General features: G+C 43.5%; 2 protein-coding genes across 5 annotated transcripts in view; both read right to left on the reverse strand.

Annotated features, from left to right (window-relative positions):
• RNF130 (ring finger protein 130) overlaps positions 1 to 17,573 on the reverse strand; it is a 52,406-nt gene extending 34,833 nt beyond the window's left edge. The window contains exons 1-3 of one of the 3 annotated variants that reach the window (XM_018915474.3): positions 17,009 to 17,573; positions 16,659 to 16,943; positions 6,573 to 6,767 (exon numbers count right to left, since the gene is read on the reverse strand). In XM_018915474.3, coding sequence (XP_018771019.1) covers positions 6,573 to 6,767; positions 16,659 to 16,943; positions 17,009 to 17,081 — 553 coding nt within the window. In that variant the 5' untranslated portion in view covers positions 17,082 to 17,573. Of the gene's footprint in view, positions 1 to 6,572; positions 6,768 to 16,658 lie in introns of all 3 variants that reach the window. The other 2 variants (XM_018915473.3, XM_018915471.3) reach the window with 2 other exon arrangements.
• Positions 17,574 to 21,034: 3,461 nt separating this feature from the next.
• The window catches only part of FLT4 (fms related receptor tyrosine kinase 4), a 57,895-nt gene continuing 53,409 nt past the window's right edge, over positions 21,035 to 25,520 (reverse strand). Inside the window, exon 30 of one of the 2 annotated variants that reach the window (XM_050979696.1) lies at positions 21,035 to 24,986. In XM_050979696.1, coding sequence (XP_050835653.1) covers positions 24,770 to 24,986 — 217 coding nt within the window. In that variant the 3' untranslated portion in view covers positions 21,035 to 24,769. Of the gene's footprint in view, positions 24,990 to 25,520 lie in introns of both variants that reach the window. The other variant, XM_050979695.1, reaches the window with a different exon arrangement.

Genomic DNA, 25,520 nt, shown 5'->3' on the forward strand with positions numbered 1-25,520 from the left:
ACCTCTTTATTGTTAAGAGTCCTCAGGTTCCAGAAACTCTGCCCAGTCTTTAAACATGCTGCTTCAATGCTTCTGATGAGCAGCAGGACAGACCCATGGCTGGGCCAAGAAGGGGAGAGACTTCATAAATCCCTGAAATTTGAACTGCAGCAGAGTTCCCTTAGAATAGTAGGGACATTGGGTTTGGGGACTTGGGGTTTCTTGTGCTCCCCTCCTTTGAATCACCTTGATAATTCCACATATATCACATATTCCCTTTCTGTGGAAGGACTTTTATCTTCTGGGAATTACATTTTTATATTTATTTATTTATTTTGTGCATGTGACCTTTTGGGTTCTTTACAGTAGGAAAAACCAAGCCTAGACATGGGAAAAGCAGACAGATATTGCAGTGACTTTACAGACATTTCACTCTCTCAGCAATGCTTCTTTGTATCTACTTGCATTACAGTTTTATCTTTTTTAAAGGAAAAGGACATTCCACCTAAATAAAGCTTGGCACAAAGAAATGTATCACTTGATCATCCCCTTTCCACAATATGAGCACAGCTTTTTTTTTTCCTCTTACTCACATTTTTACATGGCATTTAACCATGTTTATGGCAAGTAAACTGATTTGCAGTCTCTTTCAAGGCATAAATACTTTTATTGTTAAGGCATCAGTATGCTAGCAAAGGAGACCAAATTTTATATTCAAACCTTGAACAAATGCAAATGAATAAAAAGCTGAAGGATCACTTTAAGTTTTGACTAGGGAAATGGGGAAATCCTAACACATTGCACACCACTGAAAAAAATTGTGTCACAGTTTACCACATTTCTGAAATAACTATGTCTGCCTATCTTCAGAAGATATTTTTGCTAATTTGAAAACAGCTTTTCTTCACTTTCTATAATTCTGAACAATGTCCAAAATCTGTTTCAGTGTTACATTCTTGATTCCTCAATAATATTAACGCAGTGTAGACCTCACTGACCCATTCATCAATGTAAGACACACTTGGATTTTGATAATTGTCTCTTGCATTCCATAGTGTGACCAGTGCTAGCATTTTGCCATTTCTGGATAGCAGTTTGTATTGCCACTAATGGATGGTGCAGCTAAAAAACCTAGGGATTTCTAAAAAAGGGGAATTTGTCATGCTCATGCATTTTCTTCTATAGACTTCTATACACATCTCTCAATCTGGACACAGTCATTCCAAAAAAATTCAGCAAAGCACCAAAGAGAAATGGCAAGACAGCCTTACCCAAGGACACTACAAAATACTTTGAGAGATTTATAAATAGCATATTCATAGATTAATATCATAAATTAGATTCTACTGAGTCCATAGATATGGGGAATTACTCTGCTGCTGGAGCTCAGACTTTGGATAAGAGGAAGAATGTAATTACTTACAGTCACTAACAGTCCCGTGGGCCTTTTCACAGTCACAGAACTAATTACCCTTTCAGCTGGCTGAGTTAAAATGAGCCTGGACTGCTGGTATTTCAGTTGTGGATGAGGCATGTATGACACAGAAACACTGGTAAGCAGTTCTGCAAGGCACCAAGGCTATGATGGCTCTGTAAAGGGGTTTCCCTGGATTGCCTTGAAGAGACAAAGGCTTCCTTATGGTCCAGAATCAGCACATCGAACACTCCTCTCCACGTCTCTAAGTGTCAGACACCTCCATCTACTGTGTGACAGATTTTCCTGATTGATACACCTCCATGGAATGTAGTGGGAAATGGGATCAACAACAAAGCTGTTGACACTCATCCTCCATATTTTCAATTAGCAAACAAAAATAAAAAATGATCAAATATATGTAAACAATGTTTAAACTATTAATTACTTTGCCTTTTATAAAGGCTTCAGCTTTAATGACTCAGCTCTTTCCTTTTCACTAATAGTCTAAGATAAATTACTAATAATACAATTTAATAACAATATTGTAATATGAAATAAAATTAGTTTGGACCTGTGGATTAAAAGTAGGTCTCAGTAATCCAGGGCAAGTTTTGCAGTGGATTTGGTGTAGAGCTAAAATATTCGTCAGCACACATTTGTGCAAGATAATCTGCAGTGCACCCCGCCAGAGCTTTCATGCATCAGTTCAGCTGAGAGTTACATAAAGAGACATTTGTGAGAAAAATGCAAGCAGCAGAGTTAAGAGATGAGATTCTCAGGGATCAGTGCCACAACAGAGGGCAGTGGCACCTCGACTGCCAGCTCTATTGTACCCAGTCGGAATGAGGGCAAGAACGTGGAATAGCCATTAGGTGGCAACAACTTCAAATTGCTTCCTGTCCCTCCAGCCTCTGACCCACTGACCTAAAACAACCCACAGAACATGCAGGCAGATTTAGCACAGTTCAAAGCAAGTACAGCCCTTGCTTCCCACACCAGTGTGCTTTTTAAGCAAACAGAGGGCCATGAAAAATCCTTCCCTTCTGGGAGCCCATGCTGGACAGCTCTTGCACAGTGCCATGTCAGGAGAATGTCACCCATGCACACCATGGAACAGAAACACCTTCCTCCAGAAAATTATTGAGGTCTTTCTTTAGAAGAGCAATGAAGGCTCATCTTGATGATATGTCTGCATCTTGGTTCAAAAGACCTTAAAAAATTTACCTGTATCAGGTAAAGTTGTTTATATACTTCTGGAAATTTCTTAGGCGCTGATAAACCATGATAACTGGAATCCAGGAACTTCATTTTGACACTGTCTTTTATATGTGTTTCTGTTTTTCTGTCTATACTGTTTTCATCAATTCTCAGTATGAAATTTGAACTTCAGAGGCTTGTTTGGCAGATATTCTTCTCTATAAATCAAAATAAAAGTCTAGATCTTAAGACAGAAATTCAGTATCATAAAATCATAGAATGGCTTGGAAGGGATCTTAAATATCACCCAGTTCCAACCTCCCCATACTAAACTATTTTGTACTTAACAGGATTGTCTCCACCACACAAACAAAAAATTCAAAATGTTATTCAAACTCAATTTTCTTCCTTTTCACATAACTGCTTATAAAGGAGACAGCTACTACATATTTTCTTCACCAGAGAGGCTCTTTTTTACATTAGACAGTATCAGTTTGGCTTTAACAGAAGCAGCAAGCAAAACCACTCATAAAACTGTCTTCCTGCCAGTGACATCACAGTCTAACATAACCTATGCTGGGAAGGGAGTCCTTTGCTTAGGTTGATAGAAGACATCTACAGGATTGTGCAAAATAAGTATACACTGACGTATACAAGTCACAAAAAAAAAAAAAGAAAATAACTTTGCAAATAACATCCACAGAAGTACAGGTATTTATTTAAAAAAGCTGACCAATTCCTGAAGGTCATTACCTACTTTAAAAATCAAAGGTGAAAATGAAGGGGCAGAGACTTGGTGGACTATGACACAAGAGAAAGAAAATTCTGCTATTAGCAGCAGAAACTGTTCATTTGACACAGTGATAATAGACTGATTCCAGAGTGACAGTTGTTATCCAGGCACCAGAAGGATTTGACATTCTCCTAAGTAACATTTTGAGTACGAACAAATTTCCATAAGAATAAAATTTTCAAATGTGTATTCAAGCATAAAATAGCTTGGATAAAATATTAATCCTACAGGTGAAAAGTGCTTCCTAAGCTCTTTTCACAGGGAATCACCTCTCTGCAGGTGGGCAACATACAAAAATCTGTGTAATGTGTTATTTATTTTTACCACAGACACTCTCTGAGCCGGTGATTGGAATTCATGGAAACATCCAAGCAGGAAAGCTTGCAGATCATAGTGTGCATTATAAGCAGTTGCTGCTTTCCTCTCTGCTTCACCAGAAGACAGAATATTTCTAAAGCTTAATATGCACCAGTACAAAGATTACATTACAGTAGTATAAAATAACATGAGGTCTACCTTCTCCTTGGTCTTTGGAAAGAAAATATAGAGTCATTAACTTGGTCATCAACACAGCTGCCAAATTGTTTTGTGAAGACTGCATTTTTAAAGAAAAGAGGAAAACAGCACAGCAATAAACATCACATGGAACTAACACCAGCTTGGTGGCTCACCTCCATCCTCACCTGCTATCAGCTCCAACACATTAACTTAATCAGTGCAGAACAGCTCTCAAATACACAGGGTCAGCTTCTCCCAATATGTAGGGACGGAAAACACTAAAGAGAAGAGATGTAGTGCACTGGAATATCTAATTAGCTGATCACACAGAATCAATTTGGTTGGAAGAGACCTCTGAGATGACTGTTCACCACCTAAAAAGCACACAAGCAGTGCTATAGTTGAAAAGGCAGAAAAAAGAAGACCAGGGAATGGCTTCAATGTGGGCAAATCTGCTTTACACAGTGTTAGAAAAGACTCATCCCCTATGCACAGGTTCAGGAATCTGTCTCACCCCTGGAATAACTCTCAAGAAGGGGAATGCTGGACTCCAAACCCTCCCTGTGCTGAGGCTAACACCAAAGGACTAGTCTACATCTCAATTACACACAATTACAGTTCCTCCATCAGCCCACCAGGAAGTTATCTGCAGGAAGCTCTGCAAAGTGATTGCTGAGGAAATCCCTCACATGTCCGTAACAATCAAAACAAAGGCTGTGGAGCAACATTTCTCTTCATTCTAGGTGCTAGCTCAGTTCTAAAAAGTTACTTGTAGCCTGTCACATAGTTTGAACACTTCAAGTCCAACATTAATTTTGAGATAGAGCCTTCAGCACAAACGAGGGCAGATTCCAGAGTATACTGAGCACATGCACCTAAACCCCAATGTTTCAAATATACAAAGCTAACATATGCATCATCTCCAGTATTTTTTTTAAAGCTTACCATAAGTAAGAGCAAATGTTTGGAACTCAACATGCTGAAGACAGTATTGGTCTTTTTCCCTAAGATCAACTACCCAAACAGCTGCCTGGCTACCTTACAAGACACTCTTTTACCCACAGCAACTCTCAAATTTTACATCTTAGATGGTATTTCAACCAACCAGAACTACTGGGCCTATTGATGAAGTTTCAAAGGCAACATACTGACCTTCTGAGCTGAAACAGGGAGTTAACAAGGATTTCCTAATAAAACACAGACCCCATCTTACTGCTGTAAAGCAACTGTGAATCTACAGAGCATTATGAGAAAGAGGATATTAAAGTTATAATCAAACTCATTATATGATTTAACATATAATAGAGCCAACAATGCTAAAGCTGTATTAGTAGCAGTAGCCTTTTTCCTCACACACTGAGGTATTCCAGACCACAGGAAAAGTACAATCATTGCTAAATAGAGCATATTTATATAAACATTCTTAGAGATACTTCAAAGAGTCCAGAGCATGTTTAAGAGGGCACTATAACTGTAGAGAGAAATGGAGAGTATTAAAAAAAACAAAACAAAACACAGGAAGGTGGCAAAAAATGTTTCATTAGAATATGGGACTTCTCATCTGCAGATTGCTTACAAAAAATGCCTAAGCAAGGTACCTGAGATAAAAATCAATTGTCAACAGGCTTTGAATTGCTACATGGAGGTCAAAACCTCCTGCAAAATTCCTATGATATAGAGTTGGGAAGGTCAAACCCCTTTAACATTTTCCTTGTTGAAAAAAGAAAGAAACAACCATAGCATTTCTTTAGTCAAGGAATTCAATTCTAGTTGTGTGACAATATGCAAAGCAATAATTAAGAAATTCTAGTTTCCAAGCAACCCCCTATGCTAAAAGAGACTGAAAATATCCTAAATAAAAAAAAAAAAAAAAAAAATCAGCCAGCAGTACCACCACCAAATATAAAGATATGCCTTTTCTGATTAAGCTAAATAGTTCCAAAAGGAAGAAATTTACTGGAAAATGAAAAAAAAAGTAGTTATCAGAACTGCAAAAATAATTTTAACCAAGGAAAATGTTTACATATGAGGCTTCCAGCAACAAAAGTAAGTCACAAGGAACAGTAAAATTTTACACATAGGCATCTGTAAAACAAGAGAACTTGTCCAGAAAAACAGACTTCCAGCATTATTCTAGACAATTTACAGAGGCAACTACGCTTCAAATCACTGTTCTTGGAATCCCTGTTGATTCCTGTATGGCACTCAGACTTTCATTGTAGAAAGAGAATCCTCTGTAAACTGTCATTAAAAAAGCATGAAAGCTCAGATCCCAAAATACAGCTGTTAACATCTGAAGGTCCCCACCAGAACAGTGATTTGAAGACATGCTGCTACAGAATTCTTCAGGTTCAGATGCTTTGTCAAAATTCTAGATCTCCCATTATATCTATGTGTTAGCTTCTCTTCCGCAGAAAGGTTTGAAAGAATGCTCCTCAGCTCTTACAGGCATTTCCTCACTCCAACACACCCACATCCCCACTGCAGAGGAAAGTGCTCCTTATTGGATAAATGAATGCTAAAGGAAAATAACTCTGCAGAATTATTGGCTTCTTTCACTACATTGCATATATGCAAATATCATTAGTGAATGACTACTTCCAATACCATCTGTCCAATGCCAAGGGCTCTTTATCAATAGTTGATACGGCAAAAGCATTATAGTGAAGGAGATTACATTTTATTTACCTTGATGAGTCATCGTGACAGGTTCTTCACTGGATACATTGTTGTAAATGACCACAGCTGTGGCATTATGTGAAGCTGCTCGAAGTATTTTCTCTTTAAATGTACAATTTCCTCTCTGTAGTAAAGCAATCCACTGCTTGGTGTTTGGTGGGACCTGGAAACGCGTTCGAGGGTCACAGCCCAGACGATCTGCAACTGAAATGGGAAACAAATTTACACAGACGCCAATTTCTTCTAACAGGCAAAGCAAAGAAAAGAAAAATCCTAATTCCAAGTTGCTGAAGTACTTAAATGTTATGCTCTAGGAAGCCACTATTCTCTTGTGAAGAAAGTCTAAAGATAACCATATTCTTATGAAAATAAGATTTAAAAAAAAGAAGTCTCACGCATTGAAAGCTGTGACTATATGCCCAAGAATTAGGCTCACTAACACAAGCTATTTTTAACTCCAATGCAGCTAGAATAATGAATTCACATTCAAATCAATACCTGCCTAGAGGCTGAAAAACATTAGAATATGGTTCATCTGCTATAGGCATTTACAAAACAGCTGTTTATCAGTCATTCTGGGGAGTTCAAGTCTTTTTTTTCTTCCGACTGCAACCACAAATATCACTGCAGTGGGAAGTACAACTAAACAAAGCAGGTTGTGAAAACAAGATTTCAGAGTTATCTGCCATGTGCAGGCTACTGCAAGAAAGGACAACATTAAAAGATGATCTTGTAAAACCCCAGCAGCCAACATCAGCTTTTTACATATGCACATTTTGTCTACAAGGAAATGTATTCAAATTCATAGAGAAACAAATGGGTTTGTAAACACAATGCACTTGTCAGCTAAACAAATATAGATGGTATAAAGAAAGAGTAACAGAAATGGCAAATGCCAGATGTCTGAATTCAACAGTGTGCAAAGCTCTTTTGTCCCTTCTGATGGTGTAACATATCCCGGAACAACCCAAAGCCACAGAGCTGTGTACAAAAGACACAAAACCCAAGGCAGAAGGAACTTCCCAGCAGCTGAAACCAATGAAAGACGGATCTGTTTGCACAACTGGAAACACAGTTTAGTCTGATACACTGGTCATATCATTAAAGGATTTTAATTTAGAGCCAACAACAGTTTATAATGCAAATATATTTATCCTTTCCAATGCCAAGAGTATAATAATCTTTGGTTACTAAAAATAGTTGGGATAAACAGTGATTTTTTTCAAGACATAAAAAACCAATCTACATGCATAATAGCTCAGAAAACACTACAGTTCTGCAATGTAAAACCAAATCAAATTAAGTCTCCCATAATTTTTTCCTTTTCAAGAAGTGAGTTCAGCACAACTATGAGATTTCAGCAAAATAATCTACCACAAAAAAATATCCAGTTTACTTTATTAGCTGGAAACAAAAGGCCTTTTTAAGCACTCTCAGTTTAACATAGCTGAGGTTAAAATCTATAACAAAGGAGATTCAAAGAGCTGAAGATGTTTTCTGAAACAAAAAAAATCTGCTTGCCTAAAGAAAGCTAGTGCAGATGAAGCTATACTGTGGCAGACATACAGGAAGTCATTGCATCTCTTAATTTGGACAAGAAGTGCCTCTCCCTGTTCCCCTGGAAGGAGGGTGGGGAGCCAGATACCAGCACATCCTTTTCACAATTGTTTTTCAAGCCTGTCTTAGACATTTCAGACACGGAGGGGTATTTGCTGTATTTTTGTTTCATACAGGCATCAGGGAAAATCTGAAATACAGATGCCTGAAGCCAAGTTTTATAGAGTGTTTTCTTCCATTACCCTGACATCATTACTCAAGTCCTTGTGGAAATTGCTAGCGTTTTGCAGCACTGGTAATGGCCATCACAAACTACAACAACCACACAAGAGCATGTTCATGCCCATGCTGCACTTTTGCAGCTTGTCATTGTAATCTTAAACTTGAGAACAGTATGTATTTTTGAAAGGAATTACAGTCCTTTTTGAAAACAAAGAATCACAACACAGCACATGTGCCACCAACCTTTTTGCCCTCTGTTAAGATAAAAGCTATTTAATGAAGGATTCCCCCTTGTTCTGAAACATGGGGGAATTGTTCCACTAAAAACATGGAAGGGGGAAAGCACCAGCAGACTGTGATAGGAAGTTCCTCAAGCCTTGAGAGTTAAAAATCCCATCCTTCTCCCATGAAATCATATTCAAGAATCTCAGTTATGATACATCTGTTGGAAAATACCATTTTCTAAATGGCCACAATTCCACAGAATCCCCTCAAACAGCCAAAAATAACTCTGAAAGTAGACACTACGGCCAACATAAATTTACCTAAAATATATGGGGTTATTAAAAACAGTAATCCCACAGATTATGTACTGTTTCCTTCAGTACAATCATGATCAAACTAAAATATGAAGTGAAAACAAAAACGGCCACAGTTGGGTTATTACAGTGAAAAAAACATAAAAGCAACAAAGAGCACCTTGAATGAGAAAGAAGCGTTTTCCAAATTGATGCAGGCACCTTGAAATTTGTATGCTTGAAAATTTTTAGCTTAAAAAGCAATAGAGAAAGCAGTGAGAGATAACAGAAACTTCATCGGTGGGAAAAGGAGTGCAAAATTTTCTACCACAGTAGAGATCAAAGTCTCTCTCAGCTGTGGACAGAGCTATGAAATGTTACTGGATAAAGCAAAAGAATTAGGAAATAAGATATTAAGAGATTAAAGCTTTCCAGATATAGACCAACAAACACCACTCATGTTATTCCTGACAAGGTGTATTCAGTATACCCTGATGAAAATTTAACAGCTGACAACATTAGCTCAGTACTATTTAAGTAATACAAAAACACTGAGGAAAATCTGGTTGGTTTAGATAAATCTGAACTGTCTGCAAGTCCCTTTAGATTTAATTAAAAGTCACAACCCACTTTTCTTTGCATTAGCATTCTATTACAGCACACAAAGGTTAAGTAATCTTTTCACTTTTAACTAAATAATATTCAGAAACAATAGTGAAAAATGTGGGGTATTCTCTTTGTCTTTTCAATAGACTGAAGATCCTCTGAAAAGCGTGGAAGTTTTGAAATCACAGTCACCTTTCTAGAATAGTGAGGTGGTTACAAGGAAGCATCTCCTGTACAGCCCAGGTGTCAGGGATATCAGTGGGCACTGAAGGAGACACACATGAACAGGGTCAGCCAGAATCACCTCTGACACTCTCCACTACCCTGCCATCTATGATCTGCTATCCAAAGTTCAACTAGAATCAACAACACACAGGTTGCAAGCATTACCTGGATGATCACAGAATTGTTTGGGTTGGAAAAGACCTCTAAGATCATTGAGTCTAACCAGTAATCTGGCACTGTTGTGGTACTCAGGAACATGGTTTAGTGGTGAGCACTTCTAGAAGTCTTTTAAATCCCTCCAGGTATGGTGACTCCACCACTGCCCTGGGCAGTCTGGTTCAGCACCTGACAATCCTTTTAGTGATGAAATTTTTCCTAATATTGAATCTAACTTTCTCCAGGCACAGCTTGAGGCAGTTTCCTCTCACTCTGCCACTTGCTCCCTGGGAGAAGAGGCTGAACATCACCTGGCTCCACCCTCCTGTCAGGGAGCTTTAGACAGCAAGAAGATCCTCTCTGAGCCTCCTTTTCTGCATCTCCCTCACCCTCTCCTCATCAGACCTGTGCTTCAGCCCCTTCCCCAGTTCCTTTGTCCTTCTCTGGACATGTTCCACTATCTCAAAGTCTTTCTTGTAGTGAGAGGCCCAAAACTGATGTTACTTGCAAGAATGAAAAGCAACTTCATATTAAATTATTCTACAACAAACCACTTGCACAGAGAAAGATATGATAAGAAGCCACTCATGGAAGTTCAGAAGATATAAGCATACAGAAAGCCATTTAAGTAAGTTTCCCTATAGGTGTCTTCTGGCTTATTTGAAATATAAGCTATTTACCCTGCCGGTCTCTGTGTTTATCTATGCATCATGTGTTGGCAAAAGCCCCAATTTTCTGGTTTAGAAGGTTTAAAAGTGGCAGCCTGCTGGGTTAAAGAGCTATGTACAATGTTGTTGTAAATATCTCCCCTCCTGACATAAGTCCCAACACCACAGAAGAGCCTCTTTACAGAAGAATCAGCTGTGATTTAAGTACCTACCATTAGGCTCATGTTTGTTTTCTGCTTTAGGAGTGCTTCAGTTTCCTTCTGCAGAATACACAGGGCTGCTCAATTTGCATAACTGTTTTTCTTTGAGCATTTTTTATAATTCAAGACCCCTTTCAGCTGAAGGACTAAGGTTTGTGGCAGCATTTTAGGGATTTATGGGAAAAAATAGTTAATGATGCATTAGATCCAACCACAGTTCCTCAACTTTTGAAGAAGTAGTGGCAAGCTCACAGTACCTTCCTTTTCCAATTGCTTGACCATGTTTTAGCCTTCTCCCTATAGGAAAGGGAGCCATTTTGTGGAGCAAAAATGAAACAAAAAGGGCAGCTCGCAGCAGCTTTGTCGTAAGTGCACACCTGTCTGAATGCAGACTGTCCCCGGGTTTGCTCTTTCTCATGCTGTTTTCCTGCTGTTCTTGCACTGCTTTGAACACAACTGCGACACCCCCCCCCCCACCCTTCAGCCAAGGTTGCTGCACTGGCTGTTATCAGACTTTGTCCCCTTTTCACAGAAATATTCCACTCTCTGTGCATTAACCATTTTATTCCATGCAGGGCTTTTTTTCTTTCTTTTCTTTTTTTTTTTTTTTTTCCTCTAAAGGTCAGATATCTTGCTATTGATTTCATCTTAGCTAATACTGTACTCTGTAAATCCAGCACCAGTTGCCAGAGCTGGTCTGTCTCAGCTACACATACAGAAATCATTTAAAGTCTGACCTTCAATCACTGTAATACAATAGCTGGAGAGACACCACTAGTATGTTAAGGGACAGCAGATCAAGAGGCTTGTTGGTAAAGAAACCACAGAGGAACACAAGAAGGTGCAGTGCCATGCAGGCTGCACCCCAAAGCGTTCCCTCCCTACAGCTCTGCTAGTCAGGGTGTTCTACATAGCACCAGGTAGGTGCTATGTAGAACACCTGACTGGTAAAACAAGACAGCTTTGTTCAACACATTAATTATAATCCTGTGATAAAATTTCCAGAAAAGGAATTCACCTGGGAAATTCACAGAGGCAATGCAGCAATGCTGACGGATTATTTGAAGGAATGGTACTAGTTATTTTCTATCCCATAAGGGCTTAATACATGCAATGGACATATTTTCTTTCCATTACTACTGGTGTTATTATCAATACAGCCCTTATTCATGCCAGTCATAATTTCTACTTTATAAGGTGGTGCCAATGAATCAATGAGTTATGTACAACAACATTTTCTTTTCAACAGCTCTTTCAGGTAATTGCTTTGACTGAAGCTGGCTTTAGCATGAAAAGAAACTCTTTGAACAAGAGGTAATCTAGTTTCAGGGAGGAAGTTAAACAAAAGAAAATCACTGAAGCTTAGAACACTTCTATAATAGTTCAGATTTAATCTTGTTAGCTCAGTAAGTATTCTACAATTATGGCTATATACTCCAATATATAACCTCCACTTTTGCTATCAATTAATGACTGCTAATTAAGCTGAATACAAAGATTAATCATGAAGGACAGAAGCATGGCACAAGATCCTTCTTCCCCTTCTCTACTGATATATTTGCTTGCTGCATTTTTATAAGCCATACTGGTTTGGATTCTGGGCCAGAATTTCTGTCTGAAGGCTGCCTAAAGCTCCACAGTTACCAGGAAACTGGCATTTCAAACCTTCTGTAGCTAGAACTTGTTCACACAACATGTTTATGAAGTGCCAGATGCTACAGAATGCTGTAGTTACAGCACTATGCACAAGATATACCTTCTTCCTAACACTGAGCCAATATTGTTTCTTCCACACTTTCACCTTTTTCTAACATATATTTTTCCTCACATTCTCAGTCTCCTTGCCAAGCCCCAACCCTTATATCCCTTTGGGAGAGGAGAGCTCTCCTTTCTGTGAGCTCCTTCTCCAAAGCAGCTTTCATACAACCACCACCTCCCTGCCAGCCCTTTAGACTCCATCCCTTTCCATCCCTCCTCACCCACTCATTCCTGACCTACTGGCTCAGTGAATTTTAACATTTCAAGTCTGGCTCTGCTGCTCCTTCCCTTCCTATCAGCTCCACTGCCAGTCCTGGTCATCCTGCCTGCTTCCCAATCCAACCAAGGTGCACAAAACCTTACCTCCCTGCAAGTCCTGCAAGGGGACTCTTCAGAGCACACAAGACTGAACTTTCAGTCCTCACACTGGACTCCAAAAGCAATAACCCAGATTCAACAGCCACAAAGAGTCCTGCTCCCCACGAAAAATGTTTTTGAGGGAACTAAGCCACAAAGCACCGCAGTTTCTACCAAGAACCATTGAGGTGAGTACTCAGTGGCTTCTAGCTTGGCTTGCCATGGCAAGGGAAATATGCCTGACACCTAAAGGTCTGCACCACAACTGGTGTCAGGCACCCAGTACCAAAGAAGAGTAAAAGCATCAGTCATTGGAGTGGCACAGGGCTGAACACCTGCAGGGTGCATGTACAGACATCCAGCAGCATCCAGGCAGCTGCTTGAGAGGACTGGGCTGAAATGACCTGGAAGTGTTCAAGGCCAGGATGGACAAGGCTTCAACCAACTTGATGTAGGAGGGGTTCCCTTCCCAAGGCAGGGGGCTTGGAACTAAACAATCTTTAAGATCCTTTCCAACCCAAACCACTCTGATTACATGAAAAAGTCTGGTTGCGCTAAGTCACAAATAACAGAGTAAGGGACTGAGAAGTATTCTGGAACCTCACTAAAGGAACTATAAAACTGAACTAAACTATCAGAAAATCTGCATCAGTGCATCAGGCTGTGAAGACACATTTCACTTTTATCCTTCCATGCACAACAAGAGGAGCTTTTTTTTTTTTTTTTTTTGGAATCTGCAAGCATTCATGTCCAGAAGTGGTTTAAAAGCTCTTCTAATAAGCAATTAAGTCATGACAAGAGATTAACAAGTTAGAGGAGGTAAGAAAAGCAACTCAAAGCAGAAGAACGGAAGAGAGATTAATAAAGAAACTACGTTGCTATCATGCATTCAATATGCTTGGAAAAATAAGCCCACACAGCTGCTGAATGTACACCCAGCAGCCAACTGTGACCAAGAGCTCACTGGAGCTGCACTTTCACAAGTGACATTCACAGGCGGTCATGCCAGTTACTGCCACCCCACTCCCAGGGGAACACTGCCTTTGAAAGCCCCTATCAATTTCATACAAGCTCTATAAAAAGAACATAGAAAGAGTTTCAATACATGTATTAACATGACAAGGTTGAATTCCATTAAAGAAATCCTGCTAAAGAAACAGGAGAAGTGATTGACTATCCTGCTGCACAGAGATTTAAAGGATGGGTGACCACATGGAGCTGGCATCTTCAAAAAGCAGTACATAAAATATTAGGCATTCAAGAACAGAGGTCAAAAACAGAACACTTAAAATTACAAATTATGTGTGGTCAGCAGCAGATCACTGGCCCCGAATCTTGAAATAGTAAACTCATTTATTTCCCTGCAGGCAACGAGTAAGGGATGTGAGAAGATGCCCCATTCCTGGAAGTGTTCAAGGCCAGGCTGAACAGAGCTTTGGGCAGCCTGGTCTAGTGGGAAGCATCTCTGCCCATGGCAGGGGGATTGGAACTTTATGATCCTCAAAGTCCCTTCCAAACCAAACCATTCTGTGATTCTGTGATTCTTCACGGAGCATGCAAAAATGTGAAATTAAGGACACTTCAGCTCTAAAACAGTCCATGCCATCAAGGTGCTAACAGATCACCCACATTTGTGAAGATTTCAAAGACAGCCCATAAATGGGTGAATGCTTGACATCACAGCAATTTCAAATTCAAGGTACCTTCAAATAAAGTTGCTAACAATTGTAGAGTCATTTTCTTCTGAGGATACATGAAAACTGGGGTACAGCATTTACTGCTCTAAGAGCAGTGGCTGGCAGCTACTCATGTTGATAGCTATTAGAAAAAATTTTGCAAACGAGTTTCACCAGCAATATTAACAGGCTGATTAAAAAAACATGAAAACAATTACTTTCAATAAGACTGCATCATCTTTTATCAAATCTGAATATAAAAAAAAGCAGATGTTCAAGAACAGTTTAACTAAAAGCATAAAATATTCCAATCTTTCTTACTAAATGAAACATTTTAAAACCACAGGCACATCAGCAAAAATCAAATAAAATGTAAATATATAACAATCTACACAGAACAATTCAGAGTAACTAAGAATAAGGAAAACAACTGCTGTTGTGCTGGCTTTAAACTGTCTCTTATGAAACAGAAGGGTAAAACTGAATTTCCCCCCAAACCGATAACAAAGTTTTAACAACTGCACTATGTCAAACCATGTCAGGTCTGACATTTTCACACTTCCTGCTGTGCTTTCTCAAGAAAGTAATTCATCATAGTACTTAGCAGTAGGTATAAAAATACTGTTTATAGACTGTTCATAATTTTATTTAGCTCTTCTCATTATCAGCTGCCTGTGAAAATGCTGTCAAAGCCTCCCTCAGTGTTTAAACTGCACCTTAGTAAGGCATATCAAAAGAAAGCAGAAAAAGTTAGAGGCAGATTAAAAGAAATTAACATCAAAAGTTTTTCCTGACAAATAATGCAGCCCAGAAAAAATAAAGTGCTTTGATACCTTGTATGTATTAAAAGGCAGTATTTTAAAACCCATTAAAATACTACTTATAGTAACAGTGTTTACATGCCTAAAACTTTCAGGACAGACTCCTGATTTCAAGGGGGTTGTGTGGGGATGTGAAGAATATCAGGAAGCAGAAGAACAACTGCAGCATATTTAATGTCAGTGGATGGACAGGATTTGAAGTACAAGGAAAAATCATTTTAGAGCAGACTTCCTCAACAATTTCTGCTTCCTCACCCTTTCACCCCAAAATCTACCCCAAGAATATATTCTAGTTATATTTTGCAGAGCTTCATTGAGACTGGCAAGCACCTGCTGTTGCACAGCCTGATCCATCGGGACCAAAAGCTTACAGAGGCTGCCTAGCAGAATGCATTTTTTTCTGAAGAAGCATCAAAGTATTTTCCTGATCTTAAGATCCGGCAAATTCTCTACAGCTTCTAATAACCAGTAGTTTTGTGCTATCAATTCTTCTAAAACACTCTTAGTATTCACCACTTAGACTCTAGTTTTAACTGATTACAATATTTCACTTAATACATCATTCAGATGTTTACTGTCCAGGAGGCAGGTTGGGACCACTGTATTCCATCAAGGGGCCCATTTCTTAAAGATGGCAGTATAGATAATGTCAAGAATGGTTTTCATAATAAGATACTATTAAACTACATCGCTCTTACTGAAGATACTGGTTTCACTTCAGGCAAAAATCATGACAATACTCTCAGCTGTTGAAATTAGTGTCCTCTATAAACCATAACATTTATCAAAAGAAGAACTGATTGACAACGGCTTTGTTTAATTAAAAGGAAACTGATTTGGACACACTAGCCAGTGTTCAATACTGCAAGCAAGTGCATTTTGGGCTGGCTATGGTAAGAGCAACAGCTTGGTAGCCTCAGTCCTTCCAAGTCTTGATGGGCAGCTTAAACAGTGTTTTTAGGAATTGCACACTGAAAAACTGTGACTTCATGCAGTTGCAAAGCTATCCAGATGCAGAGCGAGATGGCTATGCAGCTGTTCTGAGATTCAAGGCAATGCTGCAACCAAATACTGTCAACTATCGCTACTCTCTCCGTAATTAGTTGAGGAATAACACCTTCACCGCTCAATACAACCGATCTACTGGAATCCATGCTGGAAAGCACATTATGCTTTGCTGAGCCGTTATTCAAGCCAACACTCTCAAATCATGGATTTATTTTATTTTTCTCTGGGCAAGCTCTTCCTCCTCGTTTGTCAGAGCTCTCTAGGAAAGCCTGCCCAGCCCAGGCAAGGACCAACCACCCGGCAGCGAGCGAGGGAAGCGTTACCTCCGTTGATAGGGACGGGAGCCACCAGCAGCCCCTTGACCTCCACCTTCGGGGAGTCCTGCCCGTAGCGGCCACGGTCGATCCGCAGCAGCGTGGGGCCGCCGCGCTCGGGGCTCAGCACCGTCACGTTGATGAGTGCGGTGTAGTACGCCTGGCTGGCGTTGTCGGCGCCGGCCGGCCAGACCCGGCCGTGCCACAGCAGCAGCAACAGCAGCACGGAGGAGCCGCCGTTCCAGTGCTGGCGAGCCCACCGCCAGCTCATCTTCGACTCCAGGCGAGCCGACGGCCGTCACCGGTTGCCTCCGCCGCTCGCCCCCGGCAGCGTCGAGCCCCGCACGCCCGGGTGTGTCCTATCCCATCTGACAGCCCAGGAGCGGAGAGAGACCAAAAGCAGGCGGAGCGGGGAGGAGAGCTCGGGCTCATGCCATGGGAGGAGCCAGGGGAGTCATGGCAGGTCCCAGCCGAGTCCGATCCGCGGCTCCCGGGAGAGGCTGCTCGGGGGAAGCCGAGCTCGGCCGGTTCCTCAGAGTGCGGCGCTCATACGGCCCGCCCGCCGCCGCGGGGGAAGCTCCGACCGGGCGAGGGGAGGGGAGGAGGCGGGGGCGGTGCCGCGGCCCCCTCCCCGCGCAGCCCCTCGCCAGCCCAGAGGAGGCTGCCGGCAGAAGCCGCGGCTGCCGCCTCAGTCGCGCTCGCGAACAGCCGCGGGGCTCCCCTCGGACTCGGTCCGCCGCGCCGCCTCGGTTCGCCTAGGGGCTCGTCGCCGCCTTAGTGCGGCAGGCGGCGCAGCTCAGTGCCCAGCCCGGCGTCTGCAGCCGGCAGCCGTCGCTTCATGCCCGGTTCGCCCCGAGGACGGCGAGGGCCCCGCACCGTCCAGCGGCTCCACCACCGGCTCCGCGCCCGCGCCTCGACTGCAGCTCAGCGCTCTGCGCAGGCGCCGCAAGCCCCGCCCCGCGCCACGAGGGCGAGAGGCGGAGCTTGGCCGCCGACCACTCCCTCAGAAGGCGGGGCCTTCCCAGAGGGCGGGGCCACTGTGCATGATGTCATTGTGGGCGTGACCGGGCGGCGGTGGGAGCTGGCGCGGGGGTCGCAGCAGTGACACCGGGCTGCGGTGACACCGGGCTGCAGCCACCCGCGGGTCCCGAGGAATTAGATCACAACGTCCAGAACCACGGGATGGAAAAGACCGCATCGAGTCAACCTGTCACCAAACATCACCATGTCAACTAGACCATGGCACTGAGTGCCACATACAGTCTTTCCTTAAACATCTACGGGGACGGTGACTCCAAAACCTCCTTGGGCAGTCCATTCTAATCACCGTTCTGTGAAGAAAGTCTTCCTAATGTCCAACTTAAACCTTCCCTGGGGCAGCTAAAGATGTTGGGACACATACACACTCCTTGGCATCTTTTCAGAAAAATATTTCCAGTTCAGGAGTGCTGATTGCCAAAAAGATACAGAGTTTTAAAGCATGTCAGAAATAGGGGGTGAAAGAGCTGTGTGTGTGAAAACCAGATGGAATGTGTTCAGTCTGTCCAGGTAGAACTGAATGGGCTTTTGGGGCAGGAACAGCACAGCCTCTGTGTCAGGTTTCGGTCATTCCTACCCTGTTTGGCGTTACTCCTTTCTGACGTACTAAAATGGGAAATTGTACAAACACTCAAATATTGTTAATAAATATTAATCCCAGGAAATACAGTAAAGTAGGATTTAATGAATGATCAACTAACATAGTTTTAAGGATTTCAGCCTCTTGGGAGATGTAACAAAATAGCGTAATGGCCTCCTTGGACTTTGCAAGACAAACTAACTGAAAATTAGTTACAGCAAAGAGAACAATTACTGCAGGACTGTGAGTTAGGATATTTTCTAAGTTTTTGAAAAATGGCTGTGGAGCTGTTCTTTTGAGATATGGTCTCCTTGGTGACTTCCCCAGCTGCACGGGAAGGCCCTCAGATAAGTTTGGTGTTCAACCTATGCATCTTATTAACTTGTTTTCTTCTGGGAGCTTTTGTATTTTATTCATTTGTGATGCACCTGCTCACACACACATATAAGATAACACTGTTGAAGCCCAGTCTTATTTATTTCATTGAGATACAAGTAGTTTTATCCTGCTCTTGGAGAAACCTGTTTCTTTTCCGAGGAAAGCAGCATGCTTTCAAACCTGCATCTTGGAGCAGAAGGGATGTACAGGCTCTGCTAAAGGCACATGTGGCTCTGTAAAATCCTCTGAGAAGCTGTTTCTGCAAAGCTCTGTAGAAATGTCAATACGATCCAGGAAATGATTCTGAAGCAGCAACTGAATGTTCTGCTTACATTTTTTTAAAATTTAATTTTGCCATTCTTGGTACATGCTGACAGTCAATAGCATGAGGAACCACATGCTATTGACTGTCTCCTCATTTCACCCAAACTTTCACCCTAGCCAGAGGGCAAGAGCTGTGGCTGACACACTGCAGTGTGCAGAACATGTTTTGGAGCTGCTCTTGCTTTGATTTTTCAGCACTAAGAGCTCTGCATCATTTTGATGCAAACTCATGTGCTTTATTGCCGAAATGTCCTCAGAAGGGGCCAAGAAGTCCTGGGAGCCTGAGAATTTTTTGCTATCACTGTGCTGACCTTCAGAGAAGGATCTCAAAGCACTTTTGAAAAGCATTGAGGAAGTTTTAACTGGCTATGTCAGAAGCAAAACAAAGAGCCCGGCTAGAGCATCCCCAGTTCTTTGCTAACCGCGTGAAATGGCTGGTTTTTATTTTGCCCCATCCGGTTTCCTGTGCACTGTGCTTCTGATGGAGAGAGATGCTCCAATGCCTGTGTGAAGGCTGCCTCCTTGGATCCATCCCCGTCCCTGTCCACATCCCCATCCCCATCCCCATCCCCATCCCATCCCCATCCCCATCCCCATCCCCATCCCCATCCCCATCCCATCCCCATCCCCATCCCCATCCCCATCCCCATCCCCATCCCCATCCCCATCCCATCCCCATCCCATCCCATCCCCATCCCATCCCCATCCCCATCCCCATCCCATCCCCATCCCCATCCCCATCCCCATCCCCATCCCCATCCCCATCCCCATCCCCATCCCCGCTCACACAGTTGGGAAGCTGTTCCTCACTTGCCTCCCAGCCTGCCCTATGGATGGGCTGGAAAGAAGGTGAGGAGCAGCTAAGGGGGACAGCTCATGGTCCCAGAAGAGGAGCAGCCAAGCACTGCTATTTTGGATGCACCAAAATAGGATATTTCATCAGTAGAACAGCTTCAATCTCCTCATTCCCCAGATAGACAGGCACCTGGATAGGGAAAGGAAAATTAAAAGTTCCTTTTGGATGCTTTCACCCCATGGTGGAGCTGGATGAATGGATGATGATGGAGAGGAGTGGAGATGTCCCCCTTCTGTCCCCTCAGCTGTGTCTCTGCCACTGAGGGCTCCTCAGGGAACATTATTTCAGTCAGACAAATGGTGCTGATGCCTTCACAGGTCCGCCCAGAGGTAACGTGGGAGCTGTTCCTGAGCGTTCCTTGAACTCCTGCTGATTTATATTTTTTTAGGGGAATGCTCATGAATCCACTCGTGTCCCATTTCACAGCGAACACCTCATTCAGCCGCGATGCCGCTCCTGCCTCTCTGCCGCCCTCAGCTCGGCTGTGACAGAGCCACAGACGCGCCGCCATCTTCCCGCGGGGCCCGCGGCCGCCGGGGCAGGGCGCCACCTGCGGGCCGCCGGCCGCACCGCCAGGGGCTCCCGCGGGCCGGGGGTCGGTGCCGTGAGGGGAAGGGAGGGAGTTTGGTGCCATGATGACAAGGGGGTCCGGTCCGGGGGGTCGGTGCCGTGAGGAGAACCGACCGAGCCGGGGTTGGGTGCCCGTAGAAGGAGAGGGGTCCTGGGGGGGGGGAATGTTGATGCGCTGGGAAGAGGGGTCTGTGGGGGTTTGGTACCATGAGGGGAAGGGGAGTCCGAGGGGTGTTGTTGCCTTGAGAAAGGGCGTCCAGGAAGGGCTTGATTCCCTGAGGAGAAGGGGGGTTCGGGGGTCTCTGGTTCCCCTGGTGTGGTGAATGAGGATGGGAAGGCTGGAGACCTCCAGGGCTGAGACCCCCAGGGCTGAGGTGACAGGAAAGGGTCGTGGATCCTTTGGTGGGGTGGGAGCTGTGTTTGCTTCTCCCAGCGAGCTTCACCAAAGAGAATCTGACTTCACCATGAGAAAAGACAGACTTTCATCCTGGATGGAAATGCTGCAAGATCCAGCTGTTTCCGAGGGGACACAGAGAAATGCAAATGGACACAAAAGTAAAAATAATAAATGTGCCGATGTCTTGGGCCAGGGCTGGGCTGCCCCAGGGGCAGAGGTGGCCCCAGGAACCAGAGAGCAGCTGCCAGTTATGACTTTATTCATTTTCACATTTAGATATTACAACAAAACTCTTAATGACAAAGGATAACAAGTACTATAGGAGAAGAGGAAAGGAAGCAGTGTTCTAAGTGGTTTGATATATAACCGTGAACTTCCAGAGACAGGACTCAACGTGAGTTACAATCACTCACATAACGCTCACTGGTAGGAAAACTCACGTGCAAATACCCACACACTCACCCACAGCACACTCACACACACACAGACCATGCTTTGTACTCACACATAACCCCTGTTTTAGCCTACTTGCTTCAAAGGCAGCCCACTGAAACATTGAATGCTGCTAGAGCAACAACAGGTACCAGGTTAAAATATTGCAATATAAATGTAGAGTTACTTGATAAGAAAACCCAGGTTTTTCTTCAGAGACACACATGTATTTGCAAGTAGGGGACCCAACACTTTGTTTTCAGGAATGTCCTCTCAACGCCAACACTTTGTAAAGAAAAGTGAGATTGAGCACAGAGTGGAAACAACCATTTTAGAGGAAGGTGATGATGATAAATAGCTTAGCTTCAATGTTGAGTTCCAGTAAGAAGCCCAAACAAAATGAATCAGAGAGTGCATTTTGAACAGAGCAGGCACATATACCAAAACCTGGGTTTTAAACATTGAAATACTCCCTTGCTGCTCTGGAAAGAGAGACAACACTTCTTTCTCACATCTTAAAACCAAAACAGACCAGCTTCACTTCATGCTTATCTGGAGACTGTAAAAAATAAAAGCCAGAAACAATTCAAGAAGAATGGGAAGGGTTATCAGGTTTGCACATCTAATTTTAGTATACCTTTAGAGAGCAAAAGTACAATTGTCTCAACAGCTCTTCAATATCCCACACTTCAGTTGTTCTTCATCAGCAGGGGTGTCTGAAGAGGAGCCAGATTTTGCTCCTATCAGGCTACATTGTTCAAGCAATACTGTTGACACAGACACAATAGGATCTGATTCCACCCCCCCATCTAGGTGGTGCAAGAGAGAGAAAATAAACTTCTGTGGAGTTGAACGTTCAAAAATCAGATGACACAGAAGTGCTTTCTCCAGGGTGATGCAGGGGATCATTAACAATGGTTTTAACAACATAACCCTTCTCCACAAGGATACTTGTGAGCAATTTACAGCTGAACCTAGAGAAAAAGTGCAGCTGTACTGGCTGGATGTCCATGCTGATGACCAGCCTGGGCACTAAGATGCCTCTGTCCCCTTTCTGATGAGGAATCCTGCCACGCCCAGCAAATGTCCTGCTTTGCTGGGATATACCTACCCCTTGTATATGGACAGGGACTAACAGGTACTTTGAAATTCTGGTTTTCAACTATTATTTTGTTCTTGGGCCCTCTCCCAGATGGGGCTGTTTCCAGGCAGAGAACTCTTCATGAAGTACTGGAAACAAGAGTCTGGGTCCTGTGGACTCACATCACCCAGTGAGCAGCCTGAATTTAGCTCAGCTGGTCACCTTCTACCTCTGTCAATGCCAGTTAGGAGCAGCGCGAGTCACATGCAGCCTTCCTTCTGCCAAGGGAACCACCAGTTCAAAAAGCAGGGCAAGATGAGGGCAGGAGAATTTGATCTGACCTACACCCTGTTGGCTGTCCTACTTCCTTGTCCTGGCTCTCCAGCAGCTCCTGCCAGATGATTCTTACTGAGTCGTAACAATTACTTAAAGATGCTTAAATTCCTGGCAGCTTCAGGGGACACCAGTAGAAGTCAGGGAATTCATTGTCATACGCAGTTTCCAATTCCACATCCTTAGCCAGTTTGGCTCAAGCTGGTCTGGTTTTGTGCCTCTTTTTTGCCATGGAAATTGCAGCCATGTCATCCTTCTGACACAAAAAGGGAGTAGAACATTGAACAAGCTGCACAGGCTTAGAGAACCTGAATGACAGGCATGCTTTTCCCATGTGCTAAATAAATCTCCCCATTACACTTGTGTGGAGAGCTATAATTAAGACTTGGCAACATCATCCATGAGGACTCACAGGCTTACGTCGGGAAACGCGTAAAACCCTCTGCTGGAAAAGAAATACAGTTTGGGAAAGCTGTACATCTGACAGGAAACACAGTTTTACAAGTCCAAACCCTTGGCTCTGTGACAGAGGTGTGGCCCACAAGCAGTAATTCCCTGGTGCTGAGATGCCCTGGTGCACAGAGCTCTGCCAGCCACGGGCATGTGGGAGAAGAGATGATGACAAGCTGTTCAAACGAGCCTTTTCACCCAGACTCCTGAGGCGGTGATGTAACCGTGCTCTGCGGCTGAGCTCTTGGATTGAGAGCAGGATGGAAAGAAGTAGGTGGGAAGTGGTGAGGCAGCAGTACAGAAATCTATAGAGAGGGGCTGAGGAGGTTCCCCAGAGCTCTGAATTCACATGGTGAATTCTTTTAGAAATAGAAGACCAAAGTAAGGAGATATTTCCTCAGCAAATAACTGTTTCTTAATCCTCTGGAGTCGGGTATGCTCTGCGGGAAGCTCTGCAAAAAAAACTGGAGAGAAGCCCGCTGGGCAGAGAGTGCCTCCTTTGAGTCAGGGAACTTGGGAGACAGGAAAAGTCATGGTGCAAACTGTCCATCCAGGAGAATCAGGGCTTGAACCCTGGCAAGGTGCTGGGCTCCCTGTGTTCAGTGATGTCAACACACAAGGGGATGAAACCCAGAGCACCTTATTGCTGGAGCACTGTTCCTTCCATTGTTTCCAAAATGCTTTGCAGCAGCTTGAAAATAAACATTTCACTCCCTGCCCTTTTGATCTTTTTCCTCCCAGCAAACTCTATGTTTAGAAGCCAGCCCAAATTAACCTAGCTTTGCTTTAATTTCTCACTCAAGCAACAAATGATCTCAGCACCATTCTGGGAGAAGGAGAAGGCAAGAGCAGCAGACCTGTGAGTAACCTGCTCCCAGCAGAGATCATAAAAGAACCTGTTTTGCACACGGCCTGCAAAAAAAATTGCTGTTTATCTCACCTGGAGCACTCCAGCCATCTGCTGATGACCTACTCAGCACTAGCTGTGTTGAGACGGCTAAAATAACCCTAGTGATAAGACAGGTTTCCCCACAGCAGATATGAGAGGGGTGTGGGTGTTGCTTGCAGAGGAGATGGAGAGGCTGACACCTACTCAGGATGAGCAGCATGTATGAACATTTACAAAGATCCCTCGGGACCTCTCTGTACATCTCTTTAAAATGTCCTGCTCTTGCTGCTAATACCACTAGGGATTTCTTCCCTTTGATTCTGCTCCACAGCTCAGCAGCTGACATCATGATGAGGGGAGGAGGAAGCAATCCAAGGAAAAACATTCAGGCTGCACACCAGGAAGAAACTTGAGACTAAGACAGATCTATTTATATCTGACCTGAAATGGGCTTTTTGAATGGGAAGCTGATCTGAACGGAGGCTGGATGTTAGGAAGAAGGTGCCATAGTGCTGAACACAGGCACCCACTCTCGGGCAGAATGCATCTGTCTGAGGTGCCGCAATAAAAGAAATATGAGGAATCAGTGATGTGCTCTCTCCAGTCACGGCACAGGAAAACTGCAGCTGGAGGTGCTGCATGGTTCATGCTGTGGTTCCAAGGACATTGGTGTTCCCCATCTGTTTGGGGTAGGTTCTCAGTTGGGTTTGGGCATAGGTTGAAGGAGAAGCTCTGAGTGACCCTGATGACATGCCTGGAGGGCCTTGCAGTTGCCTCCAGGGCCTGGTGCCATTAGTACTGCTCGGAGAAGAAGGAAGCGTGGAGACTGGGGGGACTGGCCCCCTCTCCAGGGGGGGTGCAGCTGCCATCCTCAGAGTGTTCCGACAGCTCCCCATATTCACTGTTGTAAAAAGTCTGGCCTCCGACTTGGGACCCATACGACGGCCGACATCTGCCCCGCAGGTCTGACTGTTCCCCTGACAGCTCCAAGGTTCGACTGGGCCCTTTACTGCTGTGAGGGAGAGAGACACAGAATTAACCTTGGCATTCCCAGAAAGCCGCTGTCCTGCTTAGAGAAATCCCAGCTTCAGAAAATCTCATCTTCTAATGCATGCAGCAGAGGCAGGGTCAGGAATGGACTTGCACCTCCATTTCAAATCACCAGGCCTTGCTCCAAATCTAAACACAACCTGTTTATTTTGTGACAAATCTACACATAAGCTGGAACACTTACTTCAGCTCTCCTAGATACCTTTGGGATACCTTCTAGATACAAGGAAGGGTTGGCATCCCAATGAGTAGGGAGAGACAAGAGACATTGCCTTAATTGCTTCTAGACCTGGCAGGAGTAGCAGAAATTGATACAAACCAAGTGCCAGGATGGGGTAAAGAAACAAAGGAAGATGACAAAGATGTGGGCGGAAGTCTAATGTCCCATCTCAGTGACTGCCAATAGCAGGTGACTGCCAAGAAATCACAAGAGCAGGGGCAGGGACATACTCAACAAGAAGTTTAAGGGTAGTGTTTCCAGGAGATGGGACAC

The sequence above is a fragment of the Serinus canaria genome, chromosome 13 (genome assembly GCF_022539315.1).
Source record: "Serinus canaria isolate serCan28SL12 chromosome 13, serCan2020, whole genome shotgun sequence".
Classification (NCBI taxonomy): domain Eukaryota; kingdom Metazoa; phylum Chordata; class Aves; order Passeriformes; family Fringillidae; genus Serinus; species Serinus canaria.